The 16,818-nt window shown below is 39.9% G+C and overlaps 1 protein-coding gene across 1 annotated transcript in view; it reads left to right on the forward strand.

Annotated features, from left to right (window-relative positions):
- LOC121375979 (protocadherin beta-9-like) overlaps window positions 1–16,277 on the forward strand; it is a 29,624-nt gene extending 13,347 nt beyond the window's left edge. Inside the window, exons 2-3 of the mRNA XM_041503726.1 lie at window positions 12,623–12,746; window positions 14,582–16,277. Coding sequence (XP_041359660.1) covers window positions 12,623–12,746; window positions 14,582–15,138 — 681 coding nt within the window. The 3' untranslated portion in view covers window positions 15,139–16,277. The remainder of the gene's footprint in view (window positions 1–12,622; window positions 12,747–14,581) is intronic.
- The last annotated feature ends 541 nt before the right edge of the window (window positions 16,278–16,818 follow it).

Raw genomic sequence — 16,818 nt, forward strand, 5'->3', positions numbered from 1 at the left:
TCCAAGGGGAGGGATGTAGCCCAGTGGTAAAGCGCACGTCTGATGCGCGATGTGGGATGTGCTATCCTGTCTCTGTGATGGTGCATGTAAAAGATCCCTCGGTACTAATGGGAAAATATAGCGGGTTTCTTTTCTATGACTGTGTCAAAATTACCATGTTTGACATCCAATAGCCGATTATTAATACATCAATGTGCTCTAGTGGTGTCGTTAAACAAAACAAACTTTAACTTTAACTATTAGCCTCAACTTGACTCTACCTGCCAATTTTGATATTTATTGATATTTATATAATAATAAATAAAATGAAGTTTCAGCTATTACAAATAACCCAAAACACATTAAGTACACATACTGTGATACTGGTAAGATAAAAATGTGTTAAATGTGTAATCGTGGTCCTTGAATAGTCTCTCGATGCGCGGTCGGTGTGGGATCGATCCCCATTGGTGGTCCCATTGGGCTATTTCTCGTTCCAGCCAATGCACCACGACTGGTATATCAAAGGCCGTGGTATGTACTACCCTGTCTGTGGGATGGTGCATATAAAAGATCCCTTGCTGCTAATCGAAAAGAGTAGCCCATGGATGGCGACAGCGGGTTTCCTCTCTCAATAACTGTGGTCCTTAACCATATGTCTGACGCCATATAACCGTAAATACATTGTGTTGAGTGTGTCACTTTGAGATAATTAAGTCATGACAACATTAAAAAGTCCTCAGATAATAACTACTCACTATATATTTTTTTCATTTCATTTCAACTTAATTTCGTGCTTATATCCAATTAAGTTTTAAGCACGCTGCCCTGGGCACACACCTCAGCCATCTGGGCTGTCTGCCCAGGACAGTGGGTTAGTTGTTAGTTGGTTAGTGGTTAGTGAGAGAGAAAAAGTTGTAGTGGCCTTACACCTTACCCATTGAATCCTTAAGAAATTGTTCTGGGTTGGAGCCGGTTCTGGGCTGTGAACCCTGTACCTACCAGCCTGTAGCCCGAATGCTTAACCACTGCGCCACCGAAGCCGGTTTTGGTTTGTTTTGTTTTCTTCTTCTCTCTTCTTGTTTTGTTGTTCCTGCCGTGATGTCGTTAAACATTCATTAATTCATTCATTCTTGTTTTGTTTTTGTATCGATTTTATCTTGGTTGATATACAATTATCTAATTAAAGTGTCGAAAACTATTGAATTTTTAACATGGTGATAAAATAAATATCTTCGTCAATAAAAATCAGACATTAAATTTCATCGCTGGAGAGACGTATGTGAACCGATTCGTCCTTGAGACGGTAGGTCCACATCGTGTCCGTTTCTGACCATTCCAGTTTGTGGGTTAACTACCACAGAGGTGAATCTAAACTAGGGCAGGAACAGACAAACGCGGTCATCTCCAGTACTGGGAATTAATTAACATCTAGTCAAAACTGTACAATCATAATACAGGCTGGTGTCAATGTCTTCAGTAGATCAAAAACAACAAGCCTCCCAAGAAGTCCGGATCTCCGAAAATTAAAAGAAAGAAAGAAAGAAAGAAAGAAAGAAAAAAACCCACATTAAAACCCCATTAACAAACAGAAAATAATTCCTCAGTGGACACATTCTCTGATTGATTTTTTTTCTCGTCCCAGCTGGTGCCACACGACTGGTATATCAAAGGTCGTGTTATGAGCTGCCTCTCTGGGGAAGATTCCTTGCTGGTAATGGACCAATGTAGCGGGTTCCTTCACTAAGACTACATGTAAGAATTACCAAATGTTTGACACCCTTGTAGCCGATGATGAGTAAATCAATGTGCTCTAGTGGTGTTGTTAAACAAAAAAAACTTTATAAATTTAATGAGTGGTTCATTGTAGGTGTGTGTGTTTTGTGACTATGTATGACATAGAAGAAGATACTTTAAAGGTTGACTAAAGGTCAGTGATATCTGCCTGTTGAGGTGGACACAGATCTGACTATGTGACCTTTTAGCCCGGGGTCTACGTGAATTACCTCCCCGTTGCGTTATCTCCGCTGTACGGTATCTCAACGTTTTCTAATTAGAGTAACCAATCCCGATCGCCTTCAGTCTCTCACCTGGACGTGTCAACTCCGCTAATGAGCCGGCAATTACTGGCCGCGCCTGCACACCGCCAGGTAATTACACAGACACTAGATTCAATCACCCGTCCTTGTTACGCATGTCCCAAATTAAAACGATTTTCCTTGTTTGATTCTGTACAGTGCTGCCATTGTCTTGTCATCTCCTCGTTATGGTTTCGAGGATTTGTTCACGAACCAGGCAGATTACTCAATCTTATTAGACTTACATATCCGGGATGACGTGTCGTGTTACTTTATCGCGACCCGTGTTTCCCTGGTAACAGATCAAAGGTAGAAATTTAGACAAAGGCAGCATATAATTATCGGACTTCCAGCAGGTAATACTCACTAAATGAGTATGGTAATCGTAACAGGGCTAGAGCAGATTTACGTGACTACATGCTCTGTCTGTGCATGTTCTAGCGAGTGCGTCCATCGTCGACGCTATCCGTACAAGAATACGTCATATCCGTAGAGCTGTTTTAGTGGGTTAATTAAACTTCTTTTGACCAGGGATTAACTAACTTACTTTACAAAGTTTGACAGTGATCCATGAGTGCATGTCATCGCAGCTATATTTAATCCAATGACCTCTGTCATGTGCTAGTTTTCATTTTTTAAACTAGTATCTGAGTGGCAGTCCTCTTTATGGCGGTCAAAATGATGTATTGTCCAGTAAATGTTCTCCTCTGGAATGGCTGTCCTCCTATAGACGAGGCACTAGATAGAGATTCATGTAATTAACCAGTCATCTGTCCTCCTATAGACGAGGCACTAGATGTAGATTCATGTAATTAACCACTATTTTGACAAATTCAATTTTGACTTTGTATTGTGCAGAGATACGGTCTTGATCGCGGATAAGGGTTTGTCATAGATGTGAAGGGGCCGCAAAACGGTGGGGAGACTGGAGCGAGACATAATTAAAGAGAGAGAGAGAGAGAAAAAATTAATTAAAGAGAACATTGATTAAACACCGGCTGTTGGGTGTCAAACATTTTGTAATTATGACATCTAGTCATCAGAGGAAACGCGCTGTATTTTTCTTAACGCAGCAAGGGATCTTTTATATCCAGACACAGACAGGAAAGCACATACCAAGGCCTTTGGCCAATTGTCGTACATTTGTTGGAACGAGAAAAAAATCAGCCGAATGACTCTACCAATGTGGTTCGATCCTGCGACGCAAGCACGTCAAGCGAGCACTCAACCGATTGAGCTAAATTCCCTCCTCGCCCCCCCCCCCCCCCCCCACGCTTTCTCTACGGTATATTAGGGCTAAACAAGAATGCATTCGGTAAATGTCCCTTGTTACTTTGCTCAGAAGGTTATAAATGCCGTATTTGATCACCTGAAATTACATTTTCTCAAGAGACATTTTCATGTCGATGCAATACAGAGATTCAGTGATATATAGTTTTACTTGGAAATACCATCATGTCGTTACGTAGGTAACACATATGTACAGGATTGTATTGGAAAGATATCTGATTTTACCTTCAGTTATTACAGCTTGTTATTTTCGCTAATTCTCTTTATTCATTTTGTTCCAGTTTAACTGTTGCAATTTGTATTCACGGCTGACCCATAATCAGCTATAATTACTCCTTGAATGTTTCGATGGTCATTTACCAAGACGTCTTGCCAAATTTGATTTTCTTGTTGGATATATGATAAATCCCAGAAGGTTATGCATTGTCTGGGTGTCAAGAGTCGTCTAATGTAGAGGATGACTGGAATCAAAACGACAAAATATATACAAATACCACTCAACCCTCTCAAAGAACATCCCCCCCCCCCCACCCAAAACCAAGACCATATCGACTGAATATTTTATACCGATACGAAGTTTGTTTGTTAAATTTGTTTTGTTTAATGACACCACTAGAGCACATTGATTTATTAATCATCGGCTACTGGATGTCAAACATTTGGTAATTTTGACCAAGTCTAGGAGAGGAAACCTGCTACATGATTTTCAATTAGTAGCAAGGGATCTTTTGTATGCACCATTCCACAGACAGGATAGCACATACCACGGCCTTTAATATACCAGTCGTGGTACACTGGCTGGGACGAGAAATATCCCAATGGTCCAACCGACGGGGATCGATCCTAGACCGACCGCGCACCAGCCGAGCGCTTTATCACTGGGTTATTTCTGAACCCTTCCAAAAACAATACCACATTGATTGAATATTTTATACCAATACAAAGCATAGTGAAATCTCCTCCACTCCTACCCCTACTATAAATCTAATAAATATTAGCGCTATCAACAATATCCTTGTGCTCCCTGTGCTCCGGATCAACCCACTGACTTTGTCAGAGACAGGGCCTCTGGGGAATATGCCTGAAACTTTAAAAGGTGTGGTCATGTTAAAAATGTTTGGAGTCTGAAGCATATTGAGCTGAATACTTGCTTGAAGTTGTGATTCAATTCCAAGATCCATGTACAGGTCCATCGTTGCCCTTCGTAAGGAAAGTTTATTATAGAGTATTAGAGTGCACTAAATAACGTTATCGTAGTAAATGTTGGCGTTGCGCTAAGGTTTTGGCTGGTGTATGAATGGCGCTCTAAGTGGATCCATACTCGGCGGACGTTTCCAGAGGAGGTCCCTCCCTGCATGTGTTTGTTAAGAATGCCTTTATCAAAAGTCCCCGGCTCATGTTGGCCTCTTACGGAAGATTACGCCAATCGATGCAGTTCGTCATCTTTCTAATCTTCGGTTAATATCTTTATCTGTATATTTACATAACCAGCAGATGTCCACCAATAATCAGTGTTAATTATTCCGATAAGCCACAGCAGCTTACTCGATCTTGATTTAACGCAACCGGCCCGAGCTGCATCGAGGTTCGATAGTATGACTCTTTTCGTTTGGGTGCGCGGAAGAAAAGAGTGGGAATTACAATATGTAAATGAGTTTAATTCCATATATCCGTATCCGGTTGTAAGTAATCGCATTTACAGAATCTAGATGCGGACATCATGAGTCAGTGATTGTGTTTTTTCGGAGGGTGGGTGGGGTGGCGAGAGGGGTGGAGAAAGAGAAAGTAGGAGCACATTTTAACTCTTAAAATATCGTTTTCATTTTACACGCAGTTTTGACTTCTGTTGTTTTAGTTCGCAGCACAATAAAAGCTATTGGTTATTATATCACTCTTAATAACTCGAAATATTGAATCAACAAAGATCTCACATTGCTTTAGTTGCGTGTTTATGTTCATCACATTTCTATTAGCTGACATACTACGAACTCCTGAAATAAGAATGGAAAACATCTACCAATGATTTGGAGAATTATTTTAGAGCTATTGGATTCTCATTCCGTCATGCATTAACAATTGAGGATTTAACTGTAATTCGTGTTATTTAACTGGCGATACACTTTGTTATATAATACACCAGGGTTTTATGGCTGTAGAAAATGATATTGAGTGTAATAGATAAAGTGTTTTCTAATTTAACACAAACAATATTTCGGGTTAGTCAGCAGGTATTGTAATGAACAGCTTCTTAACTGAATGATGTGGATGACATTAGCAGAGTTTCATGCCGTGTAGAAGGTTCTGTGAGAATATTCCAAGCTAACGGGCATTAAGTGTTGTGATGGTGATAAGTTAATTTAGTGTTTATTCAGAGTGTCGGCTTAGACGCAGGTTAGTTAACTGATGTTAACCGGAAAACCTTTGTGTGTATGTGTGTGTGTATGTGTGTGTGTGTGTGTGTGTACGTGTGTGTGTGTGTGTGCGTGTGTGTGTGTGCGTATGTGTGTGTGTGTGTGTGTGTTTGAAACGGAGAGAAAAAAAGCGAGAGAGTGAAAATACAATTGTGTGTTTTCCTAAAACTTTTAGAGAGATATATAGTTCATGTGTATATGTATATATGTGTATGTATACATGTATATTTGCGTGTGCGTTTGTGTGTGGGTTACAGTATACGTATGTTTGTCTCTGTGTGTGTGTGTGTGTGTGTGTGTGTGTGTGTGTGTGTGTGTCTGTGTGTGTGTGTGTGTGTGTGTGTGTGCGCGTGCGTGCGTGTGTGTGTGTGTGTGTGCGTGCGCGTGTGTGTGTGAGAGAGAGAGGGGGGAGAGAGAGAGAGAGGGGAGGAAGAGAGAGGAGAGATACAGGGGAAGGAGAACGCAGATGAATTGTGTGTATTTCTTTTTTCACAGAATATCATATATGAACGTAAGGATTCTTTGCCAATGTGCATATCTCTAACTACAACTCTTAAAGAAAATCAGTCGAGGTCATTGTAAAAACTGTTGTTCTTCAGTTTGGTATTTCGACGTCTTGAGGGTTCCTGAAAGGACACTGACATTATAATAGAGACTACTCCAGGTTATTTTTCTTGAGGGTAGATATCTTTTGATACAAACTGTCGATATGTAAGGCGGTTGTCTGGGCAACAGTGATTTAAGGTCTTTTGTCAACACTCCTTCTAACGGAAAAAACATATTAGGCTTGTACCTGACGGTTGTTCACTTTACCGTCTAATCTTTCCTTACAGTGAGAATAATTACTAGATCTACCGTGGAGAATGTTATTGTATAGACTTGTATGTACTGATGGATAAATTCCATTAGAAAACAATTTTATAAACTTCTTTAGAAATTGTTTATTAGTCTGATTAAAGCATTAAGTTTATGCGTATTAAGCGTGTTAATGACCTCAGATAAGTGGATTGTCCCCAGGTTAGTAAAAAACTAGGGCCGCACCTAGTTTAAAACAATTAGGACAGTAAAGACGAAGCCGGACTCAGGGTAGGATGTTCATCAGATAGTCAAGAAGGGAAAACTTTTAAACTAAAACGAACATATTTTCATATTTTCGGAATGTAGCTGTTGCCCTGTATCTACCCAATTCGCTAAGTATGGATTTGGAAACAGTCCATATATTTTAAATAATTAATTAATAAGATTGGATTCGATTGCATATTAACTTGCCTGTATCCAATTAAGGTTCAATCACGTCTCTCCCGGGACCAGTCTCTAACTTCGCCAGCGACTGGGTCCGAGACAGGAGGGAGGGGGGTAGTGGGTAGAGTTGGAAATGGGCAGAATTTGGGAAATCGCAATTAGTAACAATTAGCATAAACACTACATTCGTTTTCAACGTATTGTATCTGTAATCTAACACTAAGTAATGAAATTGTTGTTACCAAACAGATAACTCCATCAATATATTCATTCTTAATAACTTTAAATCACTCTTTATCATTATATTAAAATCCTTTATTCGGAATAATTGATAAGTGGCTGTCAAAGCGTAGCCGGATGGTCCGTTAATTCGGCCATTCTTCCGACTCCGTGGTACTTGTCTGATTCCACGCAGACAATCGCGCACCAAGGTCTATGAGGTTAATGTGGTTGTGCCATGTTTTCTTCGTTTCTGCCGGTGTACGCTGGTGGTAATGGGTCGCACTCTGCAGTTCCGCGGCACCTGAAGCTATTCCTGGAACCATCTCTCCACGCAGCCATCAAGTCATTATCTTGGAGTGCCAGCATTGTTAGGTTCTGTCTAACTTGAATAACAAGTCATACAATAATCCGAAAACGTTGTAGTCATCTGAACGAAATGGCATTACAAGCCTCAAATTGTCTCCATTCACCGTTAAAGCAATATATTTACACAAATAGGAAATATACTAATATATTATGTATTACCTGATAGAGAAAACTAATGCCAATAAGAATTAAATTTGGAATATGTATGTGATTTATTTATTAACTGTTTCCGACAAATATAAGGTATAATCAATAGCTATACAGTGCCACGGTCGATGTGAAAATTACTTAATAAATTAATTTGTTTTCAAGTAGTTCAGACACTGACAGATTTGTGTGTTCGTGTCTCTGTGCTCGGGTCTAAGCATCAGTTTGTATAGGTTATCCCCGTTAAAGTCGCGGACCCTAGTTTCAACCCGTAAAAAAGGACACTAAATAGTTAATTTACAAACATGTAAGACGTTTAAATAAAGTTATAACAGAGTAAAACAAGAGTTTGTGACGTTAAAACAGGGAAATATCCTTTAAAATAAGACTAGAACTCGAATGAGCACTCCATGACTGTTTTTCTCAGACGCACGTGCGTTTTTTTAAAAATATGAAAAATGCATTTTATGGTATTAGAAACATTAGAATGACTAGAAACACTTCGGATGTATGGAAATGGATAATCCAATCAATATAATATAAGTACAGTTTGATTTCAGTTATCATAAATAGTGAAAACTATGCCTTAGTGTTTAAAAACTAGGGTCTGTCACTTTAATGGACTCTTTTAACACAGTTTGGTTATGGTTGCCACACCATGTACGAATACCAAAATCTTTCTTCAAGATCTTTAGGCTATATATAGAGCCTGATATTGTTGGGAGTCTCAGGTGGGTTTTTTGTGTTATTTGTGAGGTTCTTTTTAATTATTGTTTGTGTGGGGGGCTGGGGATGCGTTTATTTGTTTAGGGGGTTACGAGGGCTCAGAGTGGTAGAAAGGTGAGAATGAGGTGGTGATGTCTTGTAGCTAAATACAACTGCAAAACATATTCTGTACAAGATGGTGTGGTGGGGGAGAGTTCTAGTTTTTATGTGTAGATGCACTTTAAAGTCCATACAGAGTGAAACTAATCAGACAAAGTGGAAAACTTTGACATATTAATTGCTGAGAACTGAAGTTAACATGTCAAAATTTATTATTAATAAATATAATATTAGATGCATTATTATTATGAATTATATTATTATTATGTAATAAGCTTTTAACAAGAAATATATTTTAAACAAAATATAAATAATCTTAACTTTCTATGAAAAAACCCCAAACCATATTCAATTGTGATCTGTATTTCTCGAAAGTGGTTTCTACAAATTGTTGAATGAATTGTTTTTCTTCTCTCTTTTTTTCGGTTTAGCCGCTAGAAAAGGATGTAATTAATAAGCCCCATACCGCGCACTTCAATTACCCTACAACCGCGAATCACCTGCTTTCACGCTTTTTTCAAACCGATCGATGGGCACCAGCCTTCATCCGCGCATCTGTAGTACGGCATCTGATGGAATTAGTGGCCACCTAAATGGAAATAATACAGGCAATTTATTAATAAACGAATAATAGTTCGCAGTAGTGAAAATAAAACCCAACCCAACAAGGTTTGCCTTTTGTGAAAGCTGTAGGGAGTCGCAGGGTGGTTTTAAAAACACACAAATTAGATTTTAAAGTATTTTTGAAGTGTTGTTGATGTTGATCATCTTGTTGATAATGATGGTGATGGTGGTGGTGATGACGATGGTTTTGATGATGATGATGATAATGATGATCTTGATGGTAGAGGTTGTGGTGATTATTATTATTATTATGATGATCTTAATGGTGGTGGTTGTGGTGATTATTATTATGATGATGATGGTGATGATTTTGTTGATGATGATGTTGTTGGTGATGATGCTGATGATGACCTTGTTGATAATGATAAAGGTTGATGATGTTGAAGACGAGGACAATCATTTCAGGGCGAGTTATGATGATGATGGTGATGGTGGTGGTGATGGTGATGATGATGATGATGATGATGATGATGATGACGAAACTTGTTGCATTGTTATTAAAATGTTTTATCTATTACTATAAAACAGCCACCAGTGTAGTTATGTTTTAGTTTCTGTGTTGTGCATATTGGTAAACCTTGTTTGCAGCTGTTCGGCGTCTAACTCCAATCACCTCCCAGGCCACAGGGTACGTCTTTGTAAAACGCTTACAATAATTACTAAATTACCTTCACAAGTATTGTTTACTTGCACTCAGCCGCATTTTCACTAATTAGTATTTTCAGAGTGCCATTCTTCCCAAGGACGGATGTAGCTCAGTCGGTAGAGCGCTGGCCTGCGGTACTTACGTCGTAAGATCGAATCTCATCAGTGGGCCCATAAACTGTCCCAACCATTGCCATATAACTGTATACGTGGAAGTGCATATAAAAATCCCTTGCTGCTAATTGAAAAATGCAGTGGGTTTTCTTTAAGACTGCATGTATGTGTCAAATTGTTTGACATCTAACAGTCATCGAACCACCTCAGTGGATCCATTCAATTGATTGGGGTTTTTTCTCGTTCCAGACAGTGCATCACAATTGGTCAAAGGCCGTGGTATGTGCTTTCCTGTCTGTGGGAAAGTGCATATAAAAGATCCCTTGCTGCATTAGGAAAAATGTAGCGGGTTTCCTCGGATGACTACGAGTCACAATTACTAAATGTTTGACATCCAATAGCTGATCATTAATTAGTCGTTAAACCAAACAAACTTCTTCTTCTTCTAACAGCCAATATAATAAATCAATGTGCACTAGTGGTGTCGTTAAACACAACAAACGTTCTTTCTTCCCAAGCCACAATTGTGAATACTTGATACATTTATAGTGGGATGTGTTTAGCAGACAAATAGTTTTAGTAATATGTTAGCAGTGAAGGACTACGAGTAGTTTCACCCAGAATGAATGTTTTGTTGAGGTCCATATGAGCTGCATTATGATCATTTTGTGGGCATTGGGTTCGTTTACCGGTACAGGCTTCAGTCTACTGTTGGTGTAGACTGGGTTACTTTACAGGTACAGGCTTCAGTCTAGTGTTGGTGTAGACTGGGTTCGTTTAACGGTACCGGCTTCAGTCTAGTGTTGGTGTAAACTGGGTTCGTTTACCGGTACAGGCTTCAGTCTAGTGTTGGTGTAGACTGGGTTCGTTTAACGGTACAGGCTTCAGTCTAGTGTTGGGGTAGACTGGGTCCGGTAAACAGGCTTCAGTCTAGTGTTGGTGTAGACTGGGTTCGTTTACCGGTACAGGCTTTAGTCTAGTGTTGGTATAGACTGGGTTCGTTTACCGGTACAGGCTTCAGTCTAGTGTTGGTGTAGACTGGGTCCGTTTATCGGTACAGGCTTCAGTCTAGTGTTGGTGTACACTGGGTTCGTTAACCGGTACAGGCTTCAGTCTAGTGTTGGTGTACACTGTGTCCGTTTACCGGTACAGGCTTCAGTCTAGTGTTGGTGTAGGCTGGGTTCGTTAACCGGTACAGGCTTCAGTCTAGTGTTGGTGTAGACTGGGTCCGGTAAACAGGCTTCAGTCTAGTGTTGGTGTACACTGGGTCCGGTAAACAGGTTTCAGTCTAGTGTTGGTGTACACTGGGTCCGTTTACAGGTACAGGATTCAGTCTAGTGTTGGTGTACACTGGGTTCGTTTACCGGTACAGGTTTCAGTCTAGTGTTGGTGTACACTGGGTCCGGTAAACAGGCTTCAGTCTAGTGTTGGTGTAGACTGGGTTCGTTTACCGGTACAGGCTTTAGTCTAGTGTTGGTGTAGACTGGGTCCGTTTATCGGTACAGGCTTCAGTCTAGTGTTGGTGTACACTGGGTTCGTTAACCGGTACAGGCTTCAGTCTAGTGTTGGTGTACACTGTGTCCGTTTACCGGTACAGGCTTCAGTCTAGTGTTGGTGTAGGCTGGGTTCGTTAACCGGTACAGGCTTCAGTCTAGTGTTGGTGTAGACTGGGTCCGGTAAACAGGCTTCAGTCTAGTGTTGGTGTACACTGGGTCCGTTTACCGACACAGGCTTCAGTCTAGTGTTGGTGTACACTGGGTCCGGTAAACAGGTTTCAGTCTAGTGTTGGTGTACACTGGGTCCGTTTACCGGTACAGGATTCAGTCTAGTGTTGCTGCACACTGGGTTCGTTTACCGGTACAGGCTTCAGTCTAGTGTTGGTGTAAACTGGGTTTGTGTACAGGTACACGATCCAATCTAGTGTTGGTGGGCACTGGGTTCGTGTATCGGTACAGGCTTCAGTCTAGTGTGAGTTTTGATGGTTTAAAGGGACATTCCTGAGTTTGCTGCATTGTAAGATTGTTTCCGACTAATAAAATATTTCTACGATTGAACTTACATATTAAATACATGTTCTTGTTTAGAATATCAGTATCTGTATATTCAATGTATTTCTAGTCGTCTTAATATTTCAAATAATTTCGTATGTATGGAAAAAAAAACATATTTTAGGAAATAAAATGGAATTTAACCTAGTACAAATATTAAAACAATCAGAAACACGTTTAATATACATCCACTAATATTTTATGCAGAAAAATATATTTGATATGTAATTACAATCGTTAAAAAGTCTCTGTTAGTCGATAACATGTTAAAAATTACAGCAAACTCAGGAATGTCCCTTTAATGAAGATACTTCTATTACTAACCATTAACAACTAATATTTAATAGATTATTCAGTTAGCTGAGTTGTGCGTCCAGGAGAGTGTGCTTGAACCGTACTTGAACTATAAGCACGAAAGTCAATATAAATGAGTACGTCAAACCAGACTGTGTGGCGGCAGGGGGATTCCTCTCCAACACGAACTATTATTACTCGACAGGTAGCTGAGAACAGATTGTGTTCTGGACGTTAATTGGACGTACGCACGAAAATAAATCATGAAGATATTATTATCTTTTTTACAGGAATATCTACAAGCTTTTAAGCTGTTATTTTTGGTTTTTCTATTCAGTGTCCTTCCCAAGCTGCTAGTGAAGATTTCCACAGCGACACGTCAGGGGAGACAACTACCAGCGACAGTGGAAGAGGCGGAAGTGACGAAGACACTCATCTGTCATGCGTTCCGGAAATCGCAGGTATAATGCGCTGAGCGCTGGCTGCTAATGGTAGCTTGATGGCCTCGATGGAGAAGTAACCCAAGACGTTGTTTCTCCGTGACAGCTGCTCGTTTTCACTTTCTCTCAAGAAATCATCAATAACTAATACCAATGTACATTAGCGAACGTATACAAGCTTCTGATAGGACAACGCTCTTACCAGAATGTCTGTTATGTCTATTATTCATGTGGGGCAGGACGTAGCTCAGTGGCAGCGCTCGCCTGGTGCGCGGTCGATCTAGGTTCGATCCCCGTCGGTGGGCCCATTTGGGCTATTTCTAGTTCCAACCAGTGCTCCACGACTGGTGTAACAAAGGCCGTGGTATGTACTATCCTGTCTGTGTGATGGTGCATATAAGAGATCCCTTGCTGCTAATCGAAATGAGTAGCCATGAAGTGGCGACAGCGGGTTTCCCCACTCAATATCTGTGTGTGGTCCTTAACCATATGTCCGACGCCATATAACCGTAAATAAAATGTGTTGAGTGCGTCGTTAAATAAAACATTTCCTTCCTTCCTTCCTTACCAGAATGTCTGTTATGTATATGAGTCATTATTATGTATTTACGTCATGCATTGTGCTATTAAAAAAACACAGACTATTTTAATACCATAGAATCTGTGAGCAATGTAATGACGTGGTTGGGATGTTTGACGCCCGTACATAAAACAAATTGATACCTCCCTTGCTGGTAGCTGACGTTAAAGAATACAAATATTTTAGTATGGGAAAACAACGAAATTCTTTGAAAATTGTTATCTCCATCTTAAATGTAATGCAATGTCCCTAGCCCCTGCATTACCTTAAGTATTAGACTGAATTAAAAAAAAATGTAATGATACTGGGTGTAATTAATAATGTTAACCAATTTAATGTTCCATTGCTTAATATATATATTTAATCCACACAGACTGAGCTGAGTATAATTTCAAATACATGTAGCATAGTTTATCAAACTTGATGAGACTTTTTGTGTTTTGCACATTCATACTAACAGCTGAGTAATCCGAGTTATTAAATACTTGACACCGATTGCTTGTAATACGAACAGTTAAAGTCAGTTACCTGGGCGTTATTCAGCCTGGCTTAGTGGTATCCCTTTTTAAAGGGTAGTAAAAACATAACGCATTTGGACATCCGCACAGGCGTACTTAAGCACGGAAAATAAAACATTAGCCAGGAAACTGTAAAAACGGCGACTCGTTACTCGCTGGATAACTTCTTTATGTGTATTGATTGGAACTTTGATTGAGCCGTGCACGGGATGTGTTCTAAAATGTTTGTTTTCTCTCTGCTCGGCATGTTTTGTTTATTTATCGGCTGTTTGTATTTAGCTGATAGCAGGGCGGTAGCAAGGATTTTTTTTTTTTTTTGGGGGGGGGGGGGGGGGGGGGGGGGGGAACTCAGTAGTTAATAGTCTAAAACTCCTTAAACGGTTAAGAAAAGAATTTTCTTTAAGTTTCTATAATATTTTCCGGATTTTGTAACTAAGGGGAAGCAGATCTAAAAACATTACGGTAGTGATTAATTGCCCTCCTAACTTAGATTATGGGGAGCCATTTAAGATATAACCATATTAATACCATATACATTCACATGCTAAAGAGACGCTAAAAACGATAGCTCCTCTTAAATTACAAGGTCTGGGGTAGTGTAAACAGGATATGGGCACAGAAATATAGGGTCTTTTCCAGCTAGACAAAAAAGGGCACTTTTGAACTAAAAGTTATTTGTTTTCCCTGGGTGGTGCAACTGCCTCACCCACCCCTGCTAATTACAGCCCTGGTAATTCGTCTTATTTTTGTTGTTTCAGAAGAAGTTGACGACCCCCAACAGGAAGTGACGTCATTCAGGAGGCTCTCGTCATCTCAGTCCGACAATATCATCGGCATCACCAGCTTCAACCCAGACGGCGGGACCCTGACCTTCGAAACATTCGTGCCTCGCAACCACCAGTCTCGGTTCAAGCCTCCAGTGACGACGGCCATCCCAGCCCGAGACCCGTACCAGCAGAAACAGTTCACCAAGTGCGTCAGTCCCTTCGACGACCCACTGCAGGCGAAGCGGGCCAGTCTGGGCAAGAGAGTCACGTTCGCGTCTGACGCGCTGACTCAGAAGAACCTACAGAATCTGGAGCGCTACCTCCACATCAGAGAGGGCAAACCTCCGGGAAACAAGTTCGCCTTCGTTCACCAACATCCAGAGATTTTACCGGCTAACACCGAGTTGGTGGCGCACGCCGGAAGTTGGTATCCTCGGTTGTCTCGCAATATGGACGATGACGACAACACAACTACTTCCGGTAGCTACACTCTCGGTTCGGAAGACATTGACGAAATGTTTTGTGACAATTATCATTCAGTTTCGTGAATGGATAGGTTTTGTTTTTTTCTGCAGTGCATAAATGAGGTTGGACACGAATTGTGTTTGACGCTCTATAAAATATCACTTTGTTCGCAGTGGTACACAGCATTGTGTTCAAGATGGAATTGTCTTGAAGAACACACAACGAATGCCTTGTGTTTGATAACAGAACTTACAGTTAAACTTGTGTTAAAGCCGCCATCACGTCTCACATCCTGTAAAATTGTTTTAAAATGCAAAACACTAACACAACTCTATATATAATATATTCGCGTGTTGTCGCAGTAAAGAATATCAGCTAGTTCCGTCGTGTCAGTCTTGGTATGGCAAATACAGTTACATTAAGGTTAGACATCATGGCTAACACAAAACGTAAAATGGCGCCTCATGGTAAGAAAATTGGCATGAATAAATTTTGTTTTGTTTAACGACACTACTAGAGCACATTGATTTATTAATCATCGGCTATTGGATATCAAACATTTTGTAATTTTGACAGTCTTAAGGAGGAAATCCGCTACATTTTCTATTAGTAGCAAGGGATCTTGTATACGCACCATCCCATAAACATGATAGCACATACCACGGCCTTTGATATACCAGTCGCGGTGCACTGGCTGGAACCACAAATAGCCCAGTTGGCATGTACAGTACATTCCAAATATTTAAGTATTAGAAATATACCCAAGAGTGTTACTTTAAGCAACAATCTATTGGAATATCAAATTGTGATAGTTTACACAAGGTGGCTGCATACTACAGGTCAGTTAATACTCTGATATATGATGTCTGATTCTTTGAACTAGTTTAGTAACACAATGACTGCTTTACGGAGGTGTTCCCTTTACCAGGTTTGACTGTACATGCTCACCACCGGTTTGTAGGTAGGTTGTTATACAGAGGTGACCGCTTTAGCAGGTTTGACGGTACATGCTCACCACCGGTGTCGAGGTAGACAGGTTGCTATCGAACCAACGAATGCAATTAAAAGCTCAACATAGCGAATTTTCTACCTCACTCCCTTTGTTATCCAACAGTGTATCATCTTGTACAAAGTTTATATATTAATGTACGTTCTGCTCATATTAATGAAATGACCTGGCATCGTGTTTATGGAATATGTAATCATTTCGGCTAATTTTCCACGTTTAAGTGTCTAAACTCCAACGTCATATATATATATATATATATATATATATATATATATATATATATATATATATATATATATATATATATATATACACACACAGTGAAATCCCTCTAAACCGGACACCCTTAGGACCAAGACAAATGGCCGGTTATTAGAGAGATCCGGTTTAGAGAGGTTAAGTTCTGTCCTAGTTTTTAAAAAGGGATTCTGTAAAACTTTCGGTTTTGAGAGAATTCCGGTTTACAGAAGGTCCGGTTTTGAGAGGTTTCACTGTGTGTGTGTGTGTGTATATATATATATATATATATATATATATATATATATATATATATATATATATACCTTGCATGTGACACCAGACACGAAGTTTGAGGTTAATTATATACTGATCGAAAGAAATAAAGGAACACATAAATAGTAATAGCACATGCAAACAAAACTCTCGCTCACAAGTTAACCGTATTACTGGCAGTCAGTCTCACAGTGCAGCTATGTCTTTTATACAGGTAAACTACTCTAGTAGCGAACTAAAT

The sequence above is a fragment of the Gigantopelta aegis genome, chromosome 6 (genome assembly GCF_016097555.1).
Source record: "Gigantopelta aegis isolate Gae_Host chromosome 6, Gae_host_genome, whole genome shotgun sequence".
NCBI lineage: Eukaryota > Metazoa > Mollusca > Gastropoda > Neomphalida > Peltospiridae > Gigantopelta > Gigantopelta aegis.